The 13,437-nt window shown below is 56.6% G+C and overlaps 1 protein-coding gene across 3 annotated transcripts in view; it reads left to right on the top strand.

Annotated features, from left to right (window-relative positions):
• The window catches only part of SYNPO (synaptopodin), a 50,777-nt gene extending 37,900 nt beyond the window's left edge, over positions 1–12,877 (top strand). For 2 of the 3 annotated variants that reach the window (XM_081134228.1, XM_081134229.1), the window contains 3 exons: positions 2,863–5,198; positions 7,496–7,552; positions 10,127–12,877. In XM_081134228.1, the coding sequence (XP_080990354.1) occupies positions 2,863–5,198; positions 7,496–7,552; positions 10,127–10,798 (3,065 nt within the window). In that variant the 3' untranslated portion in view covers positions 10,799–12,877. The remainder of the gene's footprint in view (positions 1–2,862; positions 5,199–7,495; positions 7,553–10,126) is intronic. The other variant, XM_081134230.1, reaches the window with a different exon arrangement.
• Positions 12,878–13,437: the final 560 nt, after the last annotated feature.

A 13,437-nucleotide genomic window follows, 5' to 3' on the forward strand; every position in this document is an offset into this window, starting at 1 on the left:
ATAGCCAGAAAGGTTGGAGCTCACACATGGCTCTGCTACTTTCTGCCTCTGTGACCTTGGGCAGCTCACTTTACCTCTCTGAGCCTTGGTTTTCTCATCACTAACAAATGGATAACAATAGTCTGTTCTTCAAAGGGTTGTCGTGGGAATGAAATACGACAGTATGTATAAAGCACTTGTCGAGGTACACAGGAAGAGCCCGATCAGCTTCAGCTACGGTCGCTGCCGTTGTGTCCTAAGAAGCATCAGTGGGACTGGGGACGTTTATCCTGACCTTGTCTCATAGGGATGTGCTTTGTGTCTGTGAGTCTCTGCAGGGCTGTCAGGTTGGAAAGAGGAAGACTCTGAGGTTCTATAACTTGGGGTAATAACTGCCTGCCACCACCAGAATTCTGGAATCCCTTGCTGTGTGGCCTTAAGAGAGTCGCCTCTTCTCTCAGGACCCTGATCTGTGGAGTTATTCTCCTTTGCTAGATAGAGGAACCTCTGACCCCCTTCCAGAGAGAAGGGTGGGGTCCCCAACACCACCTCATCCCAGGGGAGCATGAGCCCTCGGCCCCATGCACCTGGGCTGGATGACAGTAAGCACCCCGCCCCCCCCAGCATTCATGACCACATTGTAGCCTCCCAACCCCAATGCCAGTGCTTTTATCATCTTGTCAGTTAAGGAAACTGGCTCTGAGAGGTGCAGTCACTTGCCAAGGTCACGCAGCTAACAAATGGCAAAGCCCAGATTTGGGCCAGGAGGCCTGGTTTCTAAGCAGAGCAGAGGAGATGGACCCTGTGAGCTGAGGGACCTCTCTGGGCCCTGATAATCTCCCCCCAGGTGGGCACAGGTGTTTGGGGGTGCAGATCCTGATGGGAGGAAGAAAGAAGGAGGTTGAGGCCAGACAGCCTGTGGCTGCTGGGCCTGGTCCCAGTGAAACTGCTATCTGCGGCCACTCTGCTCTGTGTGGCCTCCCTGCTGACCCTAGTGGGAGCTCTCCCCGCACTACTCTCTGCACCTCAGTTTCCTTATCTATAAAATGGGGGTGGGGGTGAAATTGCTCCTCTATAAGGGCCCTTTCAGCTCTGAGAGTCCCTGAATTCTGAGCCTTGCTGGCAGGATGCCTAGAAAGACTGTCCCTGGACACTCACTCAGCATGTCATGGCCAGTGCTAATGAGGGCAAGGGAGGAGGAAGGGCAAGGTCAGATTCCTCAAGAACTAATTAGCTTCCCACAGTGGGGCACAGTGGGGGAGGAATTTCCTCAGCCACTGAATGAGCTGCTAATTGTGAGCGCAGCCTGGCCCATCCACCTGTCCCTCAGTCCATGTGTCCATGCATCCATTCGTTCAGTCATTGTTCAACAGCATAAATTGAGCACCACTGTGTGCCAGCTGGGCACTGGGGATATACAGAGAAGTAGTTGCCCACAGTGAACTTACAGGTTAGTAGGGATCTGACCACAGCCTGATCCCTGACCTCCAACCCCAGACTCCAGCTCCAGACTGAACCCCGAACCCTTCTGACTGTGTTTCCCGTACGTCCCAAAGGGACCTTTTGAAACAAGCATGGGCTGTGGACCCAAAGAGAACTGGTTCTGACTCCAGCTTTGCCACCCTTTGCTGTGTGACTCTGGGCGAGTTATTTACAGGTCTCTAGACCTCCACTTCTATAAAACAAGGGCAAGGAATGCTTGTCTCCTAGCGTTCTTGAGAGTATAAAATGAAGCAATGCAATGTTCTAGTATAGTTGCTGCTGAAATTAGTTCAATTTATTACTTTTATAGTCTTAAAATATGAGAATTTTTTAATGATTGCTTAAATAAAAATGGGAAGAAACTCTGCAAGGACATAGAAGAAACTAATGACAGTTGTTACATGATTTGTGGAGTGAGGCTCTCAAGGGTGGAGGGACACTTTTCACTGTATACTTTCTTTTATGTCTTTGAACACTGTATACTTTTTAATGTTTTTCATTTTTTTAAGATCATGTGAATATATTGCCTATTCTAAAAAAAGAAGTGTTAGTGTCCGTGTTAGCAAATGACTATACTATGAGTTTGAAATGTAAAGGCCCTAAGAAAGGCACATAGAAAGTGTCCTGGGGGTTCTTTTGTGCATTTAGTCAAGCTCACTGAGAGCCCACTTTATGCCAGGTGCTGTTCTAGGAGCCAGGGTCAGAGTGCTGAACAAGTGAAGCAAGGCCATTGCCCTCTTAGAGCTTATATTTTAGGTGGGAGGGACAGATAAAGAAGATAATTCTGAATTGTGGTGAATGTCATGAAGAAAATAAAACAAAGAGATGAGATAGGAAAGGGGAGGGCTGATTGCAGAGGAAGGGCCCTGCAGAGAGATAACATTCAAGCAAGTCCTAAGTAGCAAGAAGGAACCAACCAGGAATGGCCACCTGGGAGAAAAATCGTTCCAAGCAGAGGGAACAGCAAGTGCAAAGGCCCTGGGGCAGGAACAAACTTGGCATTTTCAAAAAACTGAGAGAAAGCCAGCCAGGCAGAGCCTAGCGAGAGAGGCGAAGGTAAATGAGACGGGGATGTAGTGGGGCCTGGACTGCTAGGGTGAGGTCTTCCTGAGTTCTTTCAGCAACCTGTAGGCTCCAAATGAAGGGCTGGTTAGTCCTGACACAGTGATCAGGAAAGGTTGTACACAGGTGCTGGCATTTGATGCTGGCATTTGAGTTGGGCCATGATGGCTGGGTCAGGGATCTTTATAAGGAGAGGGTATTCTAGGAAACCAGAGTAAAGATCAAATGCCAGAGGAAAAGATCATCTGTAGGAGAGTCACGGGTGACCATCTGTCTGTCTGTATATGCCTGTGGCTCCGCATTCCCGTTTGCTAACCTGGCCTCTGTCCCTCCCTGCAGCATTGGGCCGAAGCACTAGCCTCACCGAGAAGGATCTGAAAGAGGCCAAGGCGCGGAGCCAGCAGATCGCAGCCCAGCTGACGACCCCTCCCAGCTCCAACTCTCGAGGCGTCCAGCTCTTCAACAGGCGCCGGCAGAGGGTGAACGAGTTCACCTTGGAGAGCCACGGCCGGAGGGGACAGAAGCCCAGCCAGGAGTCCCTCAGAGTGCCCCCTGCCAGCCCTACAGGCCATGCCCCAGGGCTCAGCCTGAGTCCTACCACCCTCCCAGAGCCAGACCCACCGAGGAACCCCAACGGCCAGAGCCCTGACCTAGGGGTCCCTGGTCACAGCATGGAGGGGTGCTCAGAGGAAGCCAGCTTGCTGCGGCACCTGGAGAAGGTGGCTAGTGAGGAGGAAGAAGTGCCACTGGTGGTTTATTTAAAGGAGAACGCAGCCTTGCTGACGGCCAATGGGCTTCACCTGTCTCAGAACCGAGAAACCCAGAAGAGTCCGCCAACCCCTCCTCCAGCTGAGGTCCACAGCTCAGCTGCAGATGTCAACCAAAACCTGGCCTCCTCCAATGCCGCACTCATCACACCAGCTTCTAATGGCAACCACAACCTGCCAGCCACAGATGTCAATCAGAATCCACCGGCGACGGTCACCCCTCAGAGCCTGCCGTTTTCTAGCCTCCAACAGAATTCTTTGGAGGCACAACTCCCACCAAATGGCACAGTGCCAGATTCTAAAGCCAGCACCCTGTGTGCTGGTGGGCAACCCCAGGAACTGGCTGTGGAGGTGAGATCCAGCACACTCCTAATTGACAAGGTATCAACTCCATCTACCACCACTCCCAGCTCCACCTCCCGGCCCCCAGCCCCAGATTTCATGTCCAGCTCCCTGCTCATCGATGTCCAGCCCAGTGCCTCAGCAGTGTCAGCAGAACAGGAGACGTCTGGGCGGGCAGCCGCCACCACGCCCACCAAGCTGTACAGCGAGGTCCACTTCACGCTGGCCAAGCCCCCATCCGTGGTCAACAGGACGGCCAGGCCCTTTGGGATCCAGCCACCAGGGAGCACCGGCCAGATGGAGCGGAGCCCCATGGTAGAGAGAAGGCATCTCGGGGGGCAGACCCCAGCTCCGCAGCCCCCCAGCATAGCCAACAGGAGCCCTCGGCCGCAGAGACACATAACGTCTCACAGCCCCATGGTGGAGAGGAGGCCCATGGCACAGCGAAGCCCCGCCTTGGAGAGACGCCCCTTGGGGAACTTCACCCCACCCCCCACGTATGCTGAGACCCTGTCCACGGCTCCCCAGGCTTCCCGGGTTAGGTCTCCCCCATCTTACTCCGCCCTGTACCCCAGCTCTGACACCAAGCCTTCCCATCTGAAGAGCCAGGCAGCTCCGGCCAGCAAGACGGGCATTTTAGAGGAGTCTATGGCCCGGAGGGGCAGCCGGAAATCCATGTTCACCTTCGTGGAGAAGCCCAAGGTGACTCCAAATCCGGACCTGCTGGACCTGGTACAGACAGCTGATGAAAAGCGGAGGCAGAGGGACCAGGGCGAGGCTGGCGGGGAGGAGGAGCCCTTTGCGCTGGGGGCTGAGGCCTCCAACTTCCAGCAGGAGCCAGCACCCAGGGACAGGGACAGGGACAGCCCCACCGCAGCTGAGAATGCGGTCCCTGAGTGGGCCTCGTGCCTCAAGTCCCCGCGCATCCAGGCCAAGCCGAAGCCCAAGCCCAACCAGAACCTGTCCGAGGCCTCCGGGAAAGGAGCCGAGCTCTATGCCCGCCGCCAGTCCCGCATGGAGAAGTACGTCATCGAGTCTTCGGGCCACGCGGAACTGGCCCGCTGCCCTTCGCCCACTATGTCCCTGCCTTCGTCCTGGAAGTACTCCTCTGGCAGCCTCCGAGTGGCGTCCCGAAGCCCAGCTCGGACCCCACCTGCCTCCCTCTACCACGGCTACCTGCCTGAGAACGGGATCCTGCGCCCGGAGCCCACCAAGCAGCCGCAGCCACCATACCAGCTGCGGCCCTCGCTCTACGTCCTCTCTCCCATCAAGGAACCTACCAAGGCCTCGCCAAGAGCCACCTCACCCGCCAAGCCCAGCTCCCTGGACCTGGTGCCCAGCCTGCCCAAGGCGACCCTGCCTCGGTCACCCGCCCTGCCTCGGCCCTCCCGCTCCTCGCCAGGCCTCTACACGGCCCCCAGCCAGGACGGCCTGCAGCCCGCCGCTGTGACCCCGACCTACAGCAGTGACATCTCCCCCGTGTCTCCCTCCAGGGCCTGGTCTCCGCGAGCCAAGCAGGCCCCCAGGCCCTCCTTCTCTACCCGGAATGCCGGGATCGAGGCTCAGGTGTGGAAGCCTTCCTTCTGCTTCAAGTAACGGACCCCACAGGGGTCCCGCTGCCCGGCAGGGTCCCCTCTCTGAGGGCAGGATGGAAAGCAGAGGTGGCAGGAAGTGGCACAGGGCGGAGAGTCAGGAGTATGGGGACTCAGGGCTCGAGGGCTGATGCTGCTACCAGCTAGCTCTGTGACACTGGGCGAGTCACCGCCCCTCTCTGAGTTGCAGCTGCCCATCCCCTGCCACGAGGGTGGTTGGACTTCATGTCAGAGGGATACAGAGTCTGCTGCCGGGTGGGAGGAGGGTCATGGAGAGAGAGCTCCCAAGGCAGGTCGCAGCGAGGCTGGGGCTTCCTCTGGCCTTTGTGAGCTATTGGGATGCCAGCGTCTTGCTGGGGAATGGCCTAGAAGGGGGTCCTAACGGGGACTTCTGGATAAACAGAACCTGTCAGAGCCTGTGGAACAGCCAGCCGAGGGGCTGCCTCCTCAGCTGCCCCAGGGGGGCCACCCTCACGTGGCCCCGGCTCCTGGCATTTCTGCCTGTTGCTGAATTCTCACCTCCACGGGTCTGTCTCTCCCACCTCTGCCTTCTGGACACCGTTTCCTCTCTGCTGCTTCAGGGGGCTTTGCCTCGGCCTCCACATTTTCTCCTGGATGAAGACAGCCCACCACTGCTGTCTGATGCTTTTCCCCTTCCCTCTGCTCAGCTGCCTCCATGCCTTCTCCAAACGTCTGGCTCCGCTTTAGGGACAGCTAAAGCAGTTCACCCCACACCTCCGGCCTGGTTCCACCTGGCTTGCCCTCACTGTTCTGGGGTAGGGGAGGTCCCAAGGGGCCCCTGAGAGATGGAGAGCCCTCTGGGAGGATGTGCAGATGTGGGTGTGCAGCGAGGAGAGGAGCCCCTGGCAAGGTATCCAAGGGCTAGTTTGGCTTCAACTTTGGCCAGGATCTGCCCAACTAAAAGCATCCATCTCTGTGCAGTGGAAGGGAGACAGGCAGGAGGGGAGGGTCTGGTCCCATCTCAGCCTCTCATTTGCTGTGTGACTTTGACTAAGTCACTTTCCCTTTCTGGGCCTCAGTTTTGTCATTTATCCAATGGGGGCTCTAAGAGCTGTGACAGTCTGTAAGGACTGAGAGGATAGGCCGGTGCTTCTGGAGAAAGGCCTTGTAAGTGATGGCAGTCCCCTGGGAAGAGAGGGGAAGGAACTGGGCAGTTGCCATAGGACAGATGGAGATTAGATGTCTGCAAGGACATTCTGAGGAGGGTGTGGCTGAAATGAGCTGCTGGAGGAGCCAGAAGATCAGAAGTCTAGGTAGGGATGGCTCAGGTGCAGGACTGCTGGAGACCGTGGGAGCGGGGTAAGGGCTGGGCGGGAGCACAGCAGCTCAGTGAGACGGGACGGAGGAGACCTTACGGTTTTGAGGAAAAGGCAGGGATATAAAAGACTGACTCCATGTATATCTTTGGGTCTCAGTCTCCATGTGTATCTTTGGGTCTCACTCTTAGTACACAGTGAGGGTGTTGAGTCGGGTAGTATGAGAGCTTTACCATCTGACAGCTTTGATGTGCTACAGCCCCCCCAAACCAAGCTTTGTGGGGGATGAGAAGACAGAGGCAAGAGGCAGAATTCAGATGGAAGGTTCCCAATGCTGGGGCCTGAGCACCACCCACTTTCTCTCTCCCAGCCCTATTTCTGGGCTCCCCTGTGGGGAGAGGGGTGGTGGAGGCGGTGCCCATGATGGGCTGAGCCTGCAGTTTTCCCGAGCTCCGGGCTCATCTCCATGGGAACAGGGGGTGCCCTCCCAGTGAGTTCATTCTGCCCAGAATGCAGGGGGCATGTATGGGGAAGTCATGAGTGAGCTCAGCGACTCAGGCCAGCCCCCTCCCAGAACAGAGTGAAGCCCCTGCCCCTGGGCCCCGCTCCCTCCTGAGGGCCAGCTGCCGAAGAGCCCACCCTCCATCCTGCAGCGCCTGCGGCCAGGCCGGCCGCGCTCTTCCCCGACTTTGTTTTCTCTCCTGTTCTCAATACACTCTGCCTCAGATCTGTCTTGCTTCTTTCTTCCTTCCGTGCTCGCTGGCTTGGTGGTCAGGGCTGTCGCCCTCCTCCCTGATTCTGGCCTGGGGCTCGGGGCGGGACTGCTCAGCTACGTGTGTGAACGTGTGGTGCGTCTCGCGTGCTGCCTGCGTCTGCTGCGTGTGTGCATCAGCCCCGGGCACAGATGTGTGCCGGCGTGGAAGTGAGGTGCCCCCTCTTCCCGGAAACCAGAACCCTGTGGGAAGCACGCTCTTCTGTTTTCTCCTCCCTGCAGAGTTTGGCCCAGAAGGTTGTAGAGCACGGAGAAAACCTACAACCTCTTACAGTCCAGGTTGGTTTGAGTTCTTTTAAAGTGGAATGTAAATGCCTTTAGCCAGAGCATACGCTTTCCGGTCCCCTCAGGTCCCCTCCTCTCCCTGCTATATCTAAATCTGGCCATTTCCCATGTTCATCACCACCTGCCTCCTGAAAACACTGAGTTTCTGCCCCTGGTGGAGGGGAACAAACTGCCATCGAGAGTCAGAACTGGATTCTAGTCCCAGATCTGCACCTGACTCCTGTGTGACCTCAGACAACCCCTTCCCACCTCTGGGCTTCAGTTTCCCCTTCCAGGCAGTGAAAGGATTGCAGAGGTGGTCTGGGAGCTAGCTCTGGTCGCTAACAGTTCCTGCCTGACTCTGCTCTCCTCATGCCTTCAACCCCACACACGTGCCCTGCTTTGGGGCTGGGGCTGGCTTAAGTGGGTGCACTTTCTGAATTTTCACCCATGTGTTTTTCAGAGGAGTTCCAGTGTATACAGGTGCATACAGATGCATTGAGATCATTGCCAGAAAGTGAACAGCTCTGATTTCCTGCAGCCTTTTTGTACTGTGCACCCCATTCCACACACACCCCCCCCCATACACACACACAGTCAGTATCTAGCCCTGGCAGTTCCAATGAGGTCAGACTTTGGCCCACCTCCAAATGACGAGGAGCCGTTCACCCTCCCCCAACATTCCAATACAGGCTTGAGAAGTCCTGTTATTCCTGCCACTTGCCCGCCCTAGCCTTCCCCCTGTGGCCACCAAAGGCAGAAGCAACCCTTAGAGATTTCAGACATTTATTACGGCTCCCCCTGCCTCAGCCTACTTTTCTGCCTAAAGAGCCCTGGTTGTTCTGCGTCAGTGCGTGTTGATGGGCTTTGATCACGAACTCTTGGCCCCACTTCCCTCAGCTGGGCTGGCGGCAAGCTTTCTGGGATGTAGCACAGACAGAGTAGCTCCCAGTGTCTGTGGCTCACGTATACACAACTCTGACCCTGGGAGTAAAAGGGGTGGATCCCATGCCGAGCTTTAACTTTCCTACTTGATGACTGAGGCCTTGGGTCACTTCAGCATTCCCATCCCATGAAAAACTCCTGTTCAGACTGCTGTACAACTTTTCCCGTCCGGTTAATGGGCTCAGATTCTCAGTCTGGACTCATTTAGTAGCTGCTACATTGGAGAAAACAAACTTTGTCTATTGCTTCCTTTTGATTGGGAGAAATCAGGTTCTGATTGGATGAGAGGCTGAATGGCTTGGCTGTGGCTGATTACTGACTGGACTAGAGAATGCGCGTTATGAGATATTGACTGGGTAGGAGGCATTGAATGGACTGGCTAATTCTGGACTCAGGGATGACTGGTGGTGAATTTGGATTGGATTGAAGGATGAGTGGACTGGTTATTGCTGGAATCTGATTGGATGAACACTTGGATGTTTTAGCAGATACATGCTGGGCATAGACCCCCACTCCCTGCACTTTCTTACCAGTTTAAACTGTTTAAGCATGATGTAGCCTTCAAGCAGTAGACAGTCACACACACACACACACATTTCCTGTGGGCAGAACACACCGGATAGTTATTCACACCTCTGAACTTCATCTTCATCATTGTAAAATGGGTAGGACAATGCCAGCTACCTCACCAGTCTGTTGTGAGGGATCTAATGAGACCAAGGACGAGACTGAGCCTTGTAGACTGGAAAGTCCCTGAGTAGGCAGGAAACAAATACAAGAGTGTCTAGCAGAGCAGTGCTTTATAACCTCAGAGATGTCCACACTCCCCACCCCATGCCAGCAAGAAGTCCGGTGAGTGTGCTGCCAGGGGAGGACCCGACTTCCTTTTGTGTTTCCATCTGTCAGTGAGATCCAAGGAAAAAATCAGAAGGTGACCATGGCAACATGGCAATGGGGTTGGTGCTGAGAGGGCCTCTGCCTAAGTCCAACCTCCATAATGATCAATATTTTTGCTTTTTAATTTTTGAATAGATAATACATCCATATGGTTCCAAAATCTAAACTTACATAAAAAGTAATACATTACAGGCCTTATTCCCATCCCCGGGACTGTACCTTGCCCCGCTCACCCCATTTCCTAAGGAACCACTTTGGTTCGTTTCATGTGAATTCTTCCAGTGTTTATGGTAACTGACATCCAGTGAGCACTTTCTCCAGGGAATCGTCTCCTACATGTAATACTCTTCTACGTTAGTTAGCTCATTCAGTTCTCACAACCACCCTATGGGGTACGTGCTGGTATGAGACCCCCATTTTACAGAGGAGGAAATGAAGCCCAGAGGTTTCCAGCTGCTTCTGCTGCTGAAGCAACTTGCCCAAGTTCAGTGAGCATGGGGGGCTGTCTCCAAAGCGAGAGGGCCTGACCGGTCGCCCGCCTGGCTGTTGGAGGCAGGGGCAGGCAGCGCGCTCCTTCAGGCGCCTGGGCTGAGCGGGGCACCTGCGCCCTGTTGCAGGCGCCACCCGCCTTTGGTCGCTGGCCCCCTGCCCGTGCAATGGGCAGGCTGCACTCGGTCTCTTCTGAGACCCCGGAATGGAGGACCCCAACACTAACGCTCGCCCGCACCCCCTCTGCTCTCTCCGCAGGACCGCCGCGAGAGCCTGCCCACGTCCCCGCCGCGGACGCCGGGCGCGTCCCGGCCCCCCAGCAGCCTGGACGGCTGGGTGAGTCCGCGGCCGTGGGAGCCCGGCCGTGGGAGCGGCATGAGCAGCCCCCCGCCGCTGCCGCCGCCGCCGCCGCCCATGTCCCCTTCGTGGAGCGAGCGCTCGGTATCCCCGCAGCGGCCCGAGGCCGAGGTGCGGCCCCCCAGCCGCCAGCTGCAGGCTCTCCTGGCGCGAAACATAATCAACGCCGCCCGGCGCAAGAGCGCCTCCCCGCGGCCGCCGGGCGCCGAGAGCCTGCCGCCCTTCTCCCCGCCGCGGGCGCCGCCGCCGCCGCCGCCGCGCATGCGCTCGCCGCAGCCCGCCCGGCCCGGCCCGGCCGCCGCCCCCGGGGCCACGTTCGCGCCGATCCCGCGGAGCCCGCTGCTGGCGGGGCCCTCGCCCTGCGCCAGCCCCCGGAGCCCGCTGCCCGCACCGTCCAGGCCCTTCCCCTATCGCCGCTCGCCCACGGACTCCGACGTGTCCCTCGACTCCGAGGACTCCGGGGCCAAGTCGCCCGGCATCCTCGGCTACAACATCTGTCCCCGCGGGTGGAACGGGAGCCTGAGGCTCAGGCGCGGCGGCAGCCTCCCGGCCGAGGCCTCCTGCACCACCTAGAGCCGCGCCGCCCGCAGCCCGCCCCTCTCCCGAGGGCCACGCGGGACGCAGTCTCGGGCTCGGGAGGTCGGCGCGTCCCCGCGGGGCCTGGCCTCTGCGACAGCCCCGGAGATAGGGGTCGGGGAGGAGCGCTCTGGGCTCGGGTGGGGTCGCGACCCAGGCTTGGGTTCTGGCCCTAACTCTATCGCTCAGTCGTCGTGTGAACCTGGGCAAGACCCTTCCTCTGTCTGACCCTCAGTTTTTCCACCTGTTTAATGGGGTTTTGGCCAAAACAATCTCCGAACGTCTAAATGCCCCTCCCCATCAGTACACACACACACACACACACTCACACTTACACACACACACTAGTGCCTTGAAAGAGGCAGGGTGTTGTGTACATGGACCCCTGGACTTTCTGCATTCCAGGGTTCTGTACTCCTCCCTCCCTTCCTGGCTCTGCTCTCTGGAGTCTGGCAAATGAGGGGTGTGTTCAGAAGATCATAGCCCTAAGTTCCCTGTCCAGGTCCTGGCTTGACCATCCGCCTTCCTGGCTCCAAGTCCCAGGCAGCAGCAGCTGTTTTCCATCCCTGCCCAGACTAGCTCTATTTTTACCGCGGTGACCTTTAGAGAGGTCTCCCAGGCCAGCTCAAGGTGCCCCACTCCTCTGGAGAGAAGGGGCAGGAAGATTCCTCCTCCCTGATCCCTTTTATGCTTTTCTCCGCCCCAGCTCAGACTGCCCAGGGCATCCTATCTGCAGCCAGAGAAGAGCGCTGTACAGCAATGATTTTCTCCAGGCCCAGGACTTGGGCCTCCAGCAGTGCTATAGGTGCCTCCAACCCATCTAGCCCTTCTGGGCCCTTTCATGGCAGCCCTTTCAAGGCTGAGCCCTTTCCGAGTTGATATGGAGCTCTCTGCTCGCCTGTGGCTTTACCTGATGGCCCCGAGTTTGAGGTTGCCTGTGCAGCAAGAGGGAGGCAAAGAGTTCCTTGTTATGGGATGTATGCAGGCAGTGGCCAGGATGCATAGAGGAGATTTTAGCAGCAAACAGATTGGCTCAGATGACCTCTGAGGGCTCCTCCAGTCCTGAAATGCATTCCACAATATTAGGAAGGGAGGGAGAGTAGTGGTGGAGGATTGGCTGGGCAGAATTCAGAGGCAGGTGAGCTTGGGTGGGTGAGGGGTTAGACCAGAGTCAACCTGTGTTTCTGGTTCCCTAGGAAGTACCCACTCTTCAGTTCCAGGCCCCGGCATCCATATCATGCCCTAATGAGCAGGGACTTCCCTGTCCATCTCCTTCCCATTGCACTCTAGTACCTGGTGCCCAGTAACCTTGGGGAGCCTGGCAGCAGGCTCTAGCCTGTCCTTTAAACCTTGGTGGCCCTGATTTCAATCCCCAGAGGAGATACGGGGAGGAATGTGGGTAAGTTCAATAGTTTCCAGAGTTGGCTGGTGGTGCCCTCTAGAGGTCCAGACCATCGACCTCAGGATCTTAGGTGCGGGGTGCAGGTGGGGGGGCGGGGTGTTGGAATTGGCTGAAGATCAAAGATGTGTAGGTGAAAGGATACACCAGGATGTTGCTAAAGATGAAGGACAGAGAATGATTTGGGATTAGGGGTAGACTTACCCTCACCCAAACTGACTTGTTGGACCTGGAACTCTTAGGTGAGGCGAGGAGAAGCTGGGGGTCCTAGGGCCTAAGGATGAGGGTTCCTAGGGCCTAAGGATTGGGAACACAGGCTCTGTAGGTGGGGAGATGAGAAGGTGCTCCAATTTGGTCAATGATGAGTGACCACATTTACCAAAGTCCTCACCTGCTTCAGGGTCCCTTGTAGCATGGAAGCTGAGCTAAGACCTGTTTCGAAGAGACACTCTTAGGCCACTGGCTGAGGCAGTGGCATAGAATAGCTCTGTCTACCTGCATTTCCACAAAGAGCCAGCAGGAGGCAGCCTTGGGAAGCTGCAGTTCTGTCTGGCTGTTCCCCCGCCTCACTGCCTTCTCCCCCAGTCCTCTCCTCTCACCCACTAGAGATTGCCTGTGTCCTGTCTCTTGCCTCCTATAGAATTCAGCTCTGGCCCTAAATAAATACTTTCTGAATCCTTCTGCCTCCTGGGTCATTTTCAGCTGTGTCTAAAGCCCTTCCCTTCTCCCCAACTATGGGACAGTCCATGGAACTCTGAGTGGCTGGGCGTGTTTGACACACATGGGATGGGAGCTTGGGAAGTAGCAACGGTAAGGAGAGATGCGGAACAACGGAAAAACTCCAGGCCACAGAAGAAGTCACTGAGTTGAAGACCTGGTCCTATCATCTATTAGCTAGGTGACCCTGGGGAAGCATACTCCTTCTCTAGGCCTCAGCGTCCCTGTCTGTGTGATGAGTGAGCTGGGCTAGGTGATGCCCAGGGTGCTATTGCCCAGGCCCTGACCACAAAGCACTATCGCTAGAGTGTGCAGGCCAAGCTGGAGCATGGCCCAGTGTTCTGGGGCTGCTTCCTCATGGCAGTCGGGCCTCCAGGCAGGAAGAGGAGGACATGTCCAAGTCCAAACAACCCTAGTGAGCTCAGGACTCAGACAATTAGGAGTGCTCCTCTCCTGATGGGGGTGTCCTTCACCCAGAGAAGGGGATTGTGGCCCCACTCCTGGGTGATGCCAAGCCTGC

This window comes from Miniopterus schreibersii (assembly GCF_964146895.1).
Source record: "Miniopterus schreibersii genome assembly, chromosome: 4".
NCBI lineage: Eukaryota > Metazoa > Chordata > Mammalia > Chiroptera > Miniopteridae > Miniopterus > Miniopterus schreibersii.